Here is a 10,425-nt window from a genome sequence, read left to right on the forward strand (position 1 = left end):
TTTTCATTTTAATACATTAATCAATATCCAATCCAATAATTTTCAATTAATATAAGAGGGTGTTGGTTTGTAGGCACTACAAAATAATAAACCTCGAGCAAGTGACTTGAGAATAAGGTAGGGTTTTTTATATATTAAGTGATAATTAAATGTCATGCACAGTAAAAAAAGAGTAGATGTAACGCAAGCCAGACACATTTATTGGGGAAAAACATCTATTGAATAAGGTCAGGGGTTTTTATATATTGTAAAGTGTTAATTAAATGTCATGCACAGTAAAAAAAAGCTAGATGTAACGCAAGCCAAACATATTTATTGGGGAAAAACATCTATTTTAAAATTTTTAGCAATTTTTATTTTATTAAAAATATATAAGATAAATATAAGATTTTAAGGCACTTAACTAAAAGTTAAGAATGTCTCAATTTTTATATATTTATAATAAGTTGTTAATATTTTTTATTTATAAAAGAATAATATATATATATATATATATATATATATATATATATATATATATATATATATATATATATATATATTAATTCGATCCTATTAGCAATGGAAGACTCATTGCTGCTAAACACCGAGTTATCACAAATTCAAGCAATGCGAGACACAGTGTGGCCTATTTCGTTAACCCAACAAAAGAATCACTTATAGAACGCAAAGCCTCTGATAAGTCTAAAATCTTCTCCAGTGTTCAGATCCATGACTTTTGGATAGGTGTGGGGTAATTTTTTTATTAAAGGCTCGCAATTTGAAGAATTGCACGTAATAAACTCCCAATAAAATATGGAAAAGAAATGAAATTCGTGCAGATATATTTTCTTATGACTACACAAATTTATATTGCGCTTGAAAGAATGAAGTTTATGCAATGTCCAAGCATATGAACTATAATGTAGTGAGCATATTACACTGTAATGGCTTGTGGCCAAATTGTATTTACAATTTATCGTACTCTTAAGATTGAGCAACTCTTCTGGAAATTAAGTCAAAATTCTCTGTTTGTCTTCTGTTCAGGCTAATGACCTCATTTGTATTGATAATGTGAAATCAACTATGGAATTGAATTTTGTGAAATTTTAATTCTCCAATGGTTAAAAAGTCAAAAGTTTGTCACTACAAATTCTTATTTGTATTCCATTTTGCTTCACTGTGGACTCATGAGAATTGAAGAAAACTCAGAAAATTAAGATGCAAAACTGATATAAAATAATAATGAGCAAATACAGATGCTCATCAAAAGGACCAATTAAAAGGAGGTTACCAAATCTTAGAAATAAAAAATAGAGAAATCTCACAAACCCTCCTTCTCAGTATTTTCCGACATTCCTCCTGTTCTCAATTAATAAGAGATTAGGGAAAAAGAAAATGACAGTAGCACTTACTTCAATAAAAAAAGGAAAAGAAAAGTAATTGGCGTAACATCTAACTTGTGTTGGATCTGGTATTGTCATTGATTGCATCATATGAGAAGAGTGTTGCAAAGCTTCCTCTTCCTACTATTCTGTTTTGATTGAAGCTGTTATTTGTTTCTCTTAATAAGATTGACAGCAGAGAAACTGACAACATTGCTCTTCAATACTATTGGGTTCTATATCATTACTGGTTTGTTGGCATTCAATTTCCTGGGTACCTTTCAGGTTTCAAATTTATTGAAGGTACAAGATAATTGCAATCGGCTTCTGGTAAAATCAAAATGGCAGAAACAAAGAGGGATCACAACAAAAGCCACAAGTATCTCAATTCAACTTGATCCATCGAAAAGGCTTACTGTGACTCTTTTGACTCAAAACACTAACCTTAATTTCAGCTTACCTAATAAAATCACCTATGGATTTCAATACTTTGTTCAGAATCTGTATCACTGTATCCCAAGTTCAGTGGTTCAGTCTGTCTAACCGGCGATTGGTCCTGCGGTTGGTAGTTGGGAATAATGGTGGAGGAAAATAGGGTACATAAGGGCACAGTGATTCAAAGTAAGGAACATAACGTATTTCGAAAGCACTATAAGTACTTTAACAAGTAAAAATTATAAAATTATTAACCAACAAAAGAGTCAGAGAACCAGCGAAGCCTTTGCTAAGAAAAAATTATAGACAGGAGCACGGGGTTTCTATCATTACTGATTTGTAGGCATCTAATTTCCTTCATTCTTTTCAATCTGAATCGGGGGGCAAAGCAAAATGGATCCGGCGGAATATAACGGTTTTGGACATTAAGGTATAATCAGCGTTGGTGTTTACTATATCTGCTTGTTCTTGTAATGACAGAGCATGCTCAAGTTCCACCTCTACTTCACCCATTGTTGGTCGCTCATCTGGCTCCAACTTCGCACATCTTTGTGTGATATCTTTAATGACTTTCCAACAATCGGGTGCAATCTTTCCTCTGATTTTCGGATCAATTTTCTTCTCAATAGGTTTCTCCAGAAATTCTGTGTCCCATGGGTACATGAGATATTTCCTTCCACACACAACATCAAGTAGAACCATACCAAATGAGTAAACATCAACTTTATCTGTGACGGTATTATCTAACACAGCCTCCCTAGCTAAGTAGCCCAAAGTACCTATAAGTGAAAGTATTAGCTTAATTTATCTGACAAAAAATCATTGTAGTAGTAACCTCATAAAATAAAACATTACCCGCAATATAATCTACTTTAATTGGTTTTGGCTTTGACATAGAACGCGGTCCCAGTAAGCTAATGCGAAAACCTGTGAGTTTTGGCTCCATGTTGTCATCCAAAACAATGTGTTTAGGGTTGATGCCACGGTGAATGATGGTGCGTTTGGCTCCAGCGTGAAGGTAGTGTAGTCCGCGCGCTGCTCCTATGCATATCTCCAGTCTTTTCTTCCATGACAGTACCCCACTTTGTAGAAGTTGATGAAGAGATCCATTGGACATGTACTCGTACACAATAATCTTCTCATTTTGGTCGTTGCAGAATCCTATAAGAGAGAGCAAATTAGGGTGACGAAGCTGACAGAGTAACTCTATTTCATTCCTGAAAAACCCTTCTGCTTCCATTTCCGCTTTATATCGCTTTACAGCCACTGTATACTCAGAAGCATCTTCATTGTGTTGCAGACAACCTTTATATACTGTACTAACTCCTTCATGATCAATTACTGTGTTTTGATCGAAATTGTTGGTTGATTTCCTTAGATCTGCGAGAGAAAATCGATGGCACAACTCTTCTATCACCGTTGGATACTGTCTCTGAGCGCCGAAGCCAAAACATTTGAGAAACATGGTTCCAATTTGTGATTCTTGCTTGCTTAATTACTAGTTGCTTACCAAAAACGTTGACCATCTATACTCCTCTTCATTCATCATAGCTAAGCTAACTTGAATGCCAGTCATTTGCTGTGTATCCTTCCTGGAAGCTCCCTCTTGAGCCTCTTTCTATCTCTCTCCAATAATTCATTTTGTCTCCCTCATCTATCTCTAATAATACAAAAGTTGCCTTGTCTCCAAAATAATGATGCTTCTGTTTTCATTTTTTTTAGAAAGGCTCCTCCTTTATCACACAGGTAAGTTTCTAGTCTACTACTTTACTATGACTTTTTATTTTGTAAGACACATAATTTTTTACCCTTTTATAATAATTTAAAAATTCACCTAACTGAGTTTTCTTATAATTTTATATTACACTGCATGAATTTAGCATCGAGTTCACAAGTTAGTGTTGGTTAGTTTGATGCTATTGCTAACTTGTCCCAATCAACGAAATTGAAATGATACTTTTTCTATTATAATTATATATTTCGTTGGCTTGGCTGAAATTCCTTTTTAATGTTCTATTATACATCAACTTCCAATATATCAATTAACACCTAGTGACAGAGTGAAAAGTGAAAAAAATAAGTATTTTGATTTAAGATGAAAAAAGATAGACAAAAAAAAAGTATTTATTAGATGTTTAAGAAAACTTGAATATTCATGCATCGTCTTGTATATAAAATAACCAATGATACGAATCTAATTCATTTAGTGGATCTACTTGTACAAGGATGTTTGGTACTGCTGGTACCTTTGGTTATATCAATATACTTTATCTTTTGTTTTGTTGATAAAAAAAACATTAATTCCACTTCACCTAGAAAACATAAACTACTTGAATATAGTACATTGTATGAATTATACTTTTTAGAAAACCTCCTTAAACAACGTTTTTTGTTGAAGTGGAACGACAACTTCTTCATCACGACTGCACAATATATGAAGCGCATATATCAAATTAAATTAAAAATATACTAGCATTGAAATTAAACACAACACAGGTCGTTTACAGAATAGTTGCGCGTGACACATTAAAAGGCACAAATGTATTGCTTGCACAATTTCTTTCAAATTGTAAGCACAAATAGAAATCCATATAAATGGGTCCCAATTCGTGCATCTTACCATTCCCATGTTAAATTCAGCCTAACAGGATCTAAGATTTATCTTTACTTCCCCCCGCGAAATCTATTATGGTTAAAACTCCCATTTTTTTATATAATGTATTCTATCACCAAAATGTCAAAAAATTGAGGTCATTCTAACACAGAAGAAAAAGAGTGTTCTTTAACCACTGAGTTGAATTTTTTTAGTAAGTTACACTTTCAGTCAAATCTGTACCATTGGAATCTCACTTTGTTGCCTAGTAGAAATCCAGTCATCCCCTTCACTATGTACTTTCGTACAAAGTGATCACTGAGAAGGATTTATAAGCACAACACTTGTGTTGTGCCAAGAAAGAGAAGGAAACAGAAGATGGATGGGCTGGTGAGGTTTTATGGTAAGTGACTAAACAACCACCCTGTGCTCACATCACATGCCTTCTTTATGTGTATTATAAAATGTACCTTTGTTTCTCCTCATGTGTAATGATTTCAGGTACCTATTCTCCTCATCCTAGGAATCTTATTTCCAAAAGTCAGGCACTATTCTAATTGCAATTTCTCAAGTAGTGCAATGACATAAAATTTTGCTTACTTTAGCTTCTATCTCTTACTTAGGAGTGTACTAAAGCTTCCTCTTCCTATTATTCTGTTTTGATTGAAGTTGTTATTCGTTTCTCTAAGATCGAGAGGAGGTGTTCTATATCAGTGTCTAATTATAAAGTGAGGGTGTTCAGAAGAGGAAGAACAAAATTTATAGACTGAAGCAAGGGAGTTCTACCATTACTTCAAATTTATACTAGCGCAAGATTCTTACAATCACAGCTTCTAGAAACAGGGATCACAGAAAAAGCTATTGCAAGCATCTCAATTAAACACGATCACCAGAAAAGCTTACTGTGTCTATTTTGACCCGAAACACTCACCTTAATTTCAGATGACCTAATCATGTAGTGTTCTCAGGTCCCAGGAAGCCGGAATAAGGTGAAAGGGGGGAGTAATGGTGGTGGAAAATAAGGAATATTTTGCTCTATCTGCTTGTTTTTGCAAGGACAGAGCAAACTCAAGTTCCACCTCCACTTCACCCATTGTTGGTCGCTCATCTGGCTCCAACTTCACACATCTGAGGGTGATATCTACAAAGACTTGCCAACCTGGTGCGATACTTCCTTCGATAATTTCATCAATTTTCTCCTCAAGAAGTTCTTTTATAAATGAACAACTTCACTTAATGTCAATTGATTTTAAATTAAAATTTAACATGGTATTAGATTGTATAGTCCATCTTAATTCTCTCTGCCATGTGGGCGGCTCTCTCCGTCATATCGGCAACATCTATGGAGGGGGATCTTAAGAAGTCCCACATCGTCTGTCTCAAATTCTTGAAATATAATTTATATATTTATTAGATAACTTTATTTAATGTCAATTAATTTCCTTTCACACACAGCTTCTAATAGACCAAATGAGTATAGACCAAATGAGTAAACATCAGTTTTATCTTGGAACGACCAAAGCCCAAACAATTGACATACATTCTTCCAATTTATTTAATTACTCAAAATCATTCACTTAAATTCTCATATCTAAGCTTGTCAATTTTTTGTTTACGTGTTTGTCGGTTCCTTTGTGAGAAAGAGGAGACTAAAACGTAGTGCGTGTCAGCTCCGTGTTTCCTCTCCTCCGCTGGATTGATGGCCTCCGTATCAAATCAAATGATCAAATAGGATAACTTTTTTGCGTGGATTACTTCTCCTTCAGATTTCAATTAATATTTTTTTTTTTGGTTTTAATCCCTCATTTATTAGGTAAAAAGATCCTGACCAAAAGATCCTGACCAACTTTGAATGTTAAGAATTATTTTTCTCAAGCATCTAATTTGAATATAATATCTAAATGATTCAATTTTAATTTTAACAATATGATGTTGGTTAGTAGGCACTATAAAATAATAAACCTCGAGCAGGTGACTTGAGAATAAGGTCAGGGGTTTTTATATATTGTTAAGTGTTAACTAAATGTCATGCACAGTAAAGAAAATAAAAACTAGATGTAACGCAAGCTAGACACATTTATTGGGAAAAAAAATCTATTCTAAAATTTTTAGCAATTTTTATTTTATTAAAAATATATAAGATAAATATAAGATTTTAAGGCAATTAACTAAAAGTTAAGAATGTCTCAATTTTTATATATTTATAATAAGTTGGTAATATTTTTTATTTATAAAAGAATAAAAGAAAATTTGAATTAATTTATAAGCAATATTAAAAGTAAATATATACTTTTAAATAAATAATTTGTTTCATTATAATATGAGACGAAAGTTAATGTTAATGGTTAACTTTTTTAAAACAAACATTTATTAAAAAAATTATGATGAAAACCATTTTTTAAACTGACATTTCTCAATTTCAATATAGCATATCCTAAATGTTTTTGAATTGGTTTACTTTTATCGAAACATATTTATATTCACAATTTAACGTATATACAGATGTATTGTTCTATTTCTTGCAAATGATAAGCATAAATAGTAATCCATATCAATTGGTGCCACTAGTGCATCTTACCCTTCCCATGTTAATTTCAGCCCAAAATAGGATCTAAGATTTATTATCCTTACATCCCCCTCCCCCCAAACCTTTTTTTTGAGATGATTCATTAAGAGGTATCAGGAACAAAAATTGTCCCTAAATCATGCTGCACATCAAAACTGAGCTGGGATGAAACATCCTCCATCCAGTATCTTTCAGAAGTAGTAAAAGCTAATCTAGAGAGCCTATGTGCTACACAATTTGCTTCTTTCTTTGAATGAACAATTAAAATATGCTGAGAATTGGCCAACATTTGGCGGCAGTCCTGCAGAATTGTAGCATAATATGTAGAGTTCTGGTTTTTGGGTTTGTTCCAAGTATTGGTGAGGTCTTGGCAGTCAGTCTCATAGTCAAAATTTGGCAGCAAGAGATGATTATGCTGTGTCAATGTATAATCCTTTTTCTTATAAAATATATCACCTGGAAAAACAAAATTAGGAAAGAAAAAGGAAGAGAACAGAGGGAAAGTTCATATTATGTTAAGAACTGCTTAAAAAATCTGACAGAAGAAGACACATCCTATAAAGAATTAATGAAATGAATGCAGAAACATTTCCATACGATTCAAATCTCCACTCTGAGTTGTAGCATTGATGGAATAAACTGAGGTTTGAATCTTGAATGATGACAATGCACAAAATACACACCATGTCTCTTTTTCACGTCCAGCAATGAGATGAGTACAATTCCACCAGTTTTTTTTAAGAGGGAAAACAAATATTATTAGAAGAAATAGGTTGGATCACAAGGTGTGACCAGACCAAGCCAAAGCAGTACAAAAAGTTGCTACTCTCCAGCGTAATAGGCACTATAAGCACAACTTACCCTCCTTGGCAGCAAGAGAATCTAGTTCCTGACTGCATAATTTCATGCATTTCTACCCGAACCCCTATCTATACGATTGTACTCTTATTCCCTGCAAAGTATTATGCTTTCATCGCTGCCTGCATACTTTCAACACCAGGAGAAAGTATCATCAATGCTGTTAGCTCCCCAGTACAAGGGTTGATTAGTCCAAGAGCTGTGAAACTCCCCCTCTGTATGCCTTTGGTGCAACTAGATATTAAAATCTTCTAAAACAGGAATAATTCCACTAATTAGTCCATTCTTTTACAGAAGCACACAAATTCCAAACTTGATCAAAATATCATAGCAAATCCAAATATATAATTGATAGCCTTGCCATTATCAAATAATTTCAATCAATAAAATCAATCTTGAAGAAAAATATTCAATTTGGCAATTAGAAGATAATGACAAGAGCATTGACACAAACTGATGATATTTGAAGGCTTAGGATGCCAATATTCTTCTTCAAGTTGCATTGAAGACTTACGATTTTCCAACATTACTGTGTCTTTTTCCATTTAAAAATACTACATGCTTCAGGTGTGAAGTGACCTTTACCATTGATAACACAGATCTTCCGTACTATTGTGTTCTATATCAGTGCCTAGTTATAAAGTGAGGGTTGTCCGGAAGAGGAAGAGCAAAAATTATAGACTGAAGCAAGGGGGTTCTATGACTCTATCATTACTGGTTTGTTGGCATCCGATGTCCTGTGTTCCTTTCAAATTTATACTATTATTACAATGACAGCTTCTGGTAAAATAAAAAAAATGCTAGAAACAGGGATCATAACAAAAGCTACAAGTATCTCAATCAATTTTAGCTTATTGTGACTGAAAACACTAACCTTAATTTCAGTTGTCCTAATCACCTACATTTCTTCAGTATGTATCACTGTCTTCTGTGTAGGATTACTCTTTCATTTCACTACCACGGGCAATGGGAATAATGGTTTTGGACAATAAGTTATAATCACCATCAGTGTTTGTGATATCTGCTTGTTCCTGCAGCGACAGAGCATGCTCAAGTTCCACCTCCACTTCACCCATTGCTGGTCGCTCATCTGGTTCATACTCCAAGCATCTGACCATGATATCTATAAAGACTTGCCAACACTCCGGTGCAATCTTTCCTTTGATATTCGAATCAATATTCTCTTCAACAGGCTTCTCCATAAGTTTCCTCTCTGCTGCCATTATGAAATAATCCATTCCACACACAACTCGTAGCAGAACCAAACCAAATGAGAAAACATCCCATTTATCAGTGACAGAACCATTCATGACATACTCCAAAGGCATGTAACCAAGAGTATCTATAAGTTAAAGTATTACTGTATCAGCTTAGTTAACTGGCAAAAATCCATCCTAGTAAGCTCATAAAAAAATAAAAGTTACCCATAATATGATCTGCATTAATTTGTTTCGGCTTCTTCGAATTAAATTGCGGTCCCTGTATGCTAAGGCCGAATCCTGCGAGTTTTGGCTCCTTGTCTTCATCCAAAAGAATGGTACTGGCTCTGAGGATACAATGAAAGATGGAGCGCTTGGCTCCAGCATGAAGGTAGTGTAATCCACACGCTACTCCTATGCAAATCTCTACCCTTTTTTTCCATGACAGTTTCCCACGTAGTAGGTGTCTATCTAGAGATCCATTGGACATGTACTCGTAGACAATAATCTTCTCTTTCTCATGGTTGCAGAATCCAATAAGAGAAACACAATTAGGGTGGCGAAGCTGGCAGAGCAACTCTATTTCTTTCTTGAACACTGCACTGTATCCTTCATGAAACCGTTTTAATGCGACTGTATAATCAGAACCATCTTTATGTTGGAGACAACCTTTGTATACCGTACTAAATGCTCCACGCCCAATAACTCTGTTTTGATCAAAGTTGTTGGTTGATTTCCCAAGATCGGCAAGAGAAAATTGATGGCACAACTCTTCTATTATTGTTGGATACTGTCTCTGTGATGAACTTGAGTGGCCAAAACATTTTAGAAACATAGTTCAGAGACACCTACTTCCTTAATCACCTGTCACTTGCAGAAAACACTCACCACTATACTCACTCATCTTCAATCTTCATAGCTAACCTAATTTGGTGTGAGAAGCATGTTAGGGTTTGTGTTTGCCCCAATTGAGACCGCCACTCCGTATCGGTTGAAAATGTTTCATCATTATTACCTAATAAAACAACCTTAATAACGGATCTGGATTCCCTGCGTTGGAGAAAAAACACACACTCAAGTAGTCGGACGATAACAACCGTTTGATGAAGATCCGATGATTCATAAATCGTTTTGATAAATTCAACTTAAAAATACTTTTAAAATAGCGAATGCCGACTGCGCGTGACTATGTGAATGTGATAGCATGGAATCCAAATCCAAAACTATCATATTTGTTTTACATTTAATTTTAAGAGTTTACGGTTACGGAACAGTATAAAAAAAGTAAGAGAACACAGAACAAAATTCATAAGATCTTGTTACTAACTAAATTATGGGACAATTTTCGTTTCAGTACAACAGATATAAAAGACAAAAATACTCGCTATCTTATTATTTTCTATCCTCACT

At 34.2% G+C, this 10,425-nt stretch overlaps 2 protein-coding genes across 6 annotated transcripts; both read right to left on the reverse strand.

The window, feature by feature from the left end:
• Positions 1 to 1,176: 1,176 nt before the first annotated feature.
• Positions 1,177 to 3,515, reverse strand: LOC114396496 (receptor-like protein kinase ANXUR2). The gene is made up of 2 exons (XM_028358506.1): positions 2,655 to 3,515; positions 1,177 to 2,578 (listed from the first exon to the last, which is right to left on the reverse strand). Exons 1-2 carry the CDS (start codon positions 3,262 to 3,264, stop codon positions 2,166 to 2,168), a joined length of 1,023 nt encoding a protein of 340 aa, XP_028214307.1. The 5' UTR covers positions 3,265 to 3,515; the 3' UTR covers positions 1,177 to 2,165.
• A 3,409-nt stretch (positions 3,516 to 6,924) lies between these two features.
• Positions 6,925 to 10,023, reverse strand: LOC114394576 (receptor-like protein kinase ANXUR2). Of its 5 annotated transcripts, none has more exons than XR_003662802.1 (3): positions 9,241 to 10,023; positions 8,691 to 9,158; positions 6,925 to 7,414 (listed from the first exon to the last, which is right to left on the reverse strand). XR_003662802.1 is itself a non-coding variant. In XM_028356194.1 (2 exons), exons 1-2 carry the CDS (start codon positions 9,848 to 9,850, stop codon positions 8,755 to 8,757), a joined length of 1,014 nt encoding a protein of 337 aa, XP_028211995.1. In that variant the 5' UTR covers positions 9,851 to 10,023; the 3' UTR covers positions 6,925 to 8,754. The 5 variants fall into 5 exon arrangements, 1 of the variants encoding a protein (XP_028211995.1); XR_003662801.1 differs by having other exon boundaries at positions 6,925 to 8,039; XR_003662800.1 differs by having other exon boundaries at positions 6,925 to 8,064.
• Between the last annotated feature and the right edge of the window lie 402 nt (positions 10,024 to 10,425).

Source organism: Glycine soja, chromosome 18 (assembly GCF_004193775.1).
Source record: "Glycine soja cultivar W05 chromosome 18, ASM419377v2, whole genome shotgun sequence".
Taxonomy (NCBI): Eukaryota; Viridiplantae; Streptophyta; class Magnoliopsida; order Fabales; family Fabaceae; genus Glycine; species Glycine soja.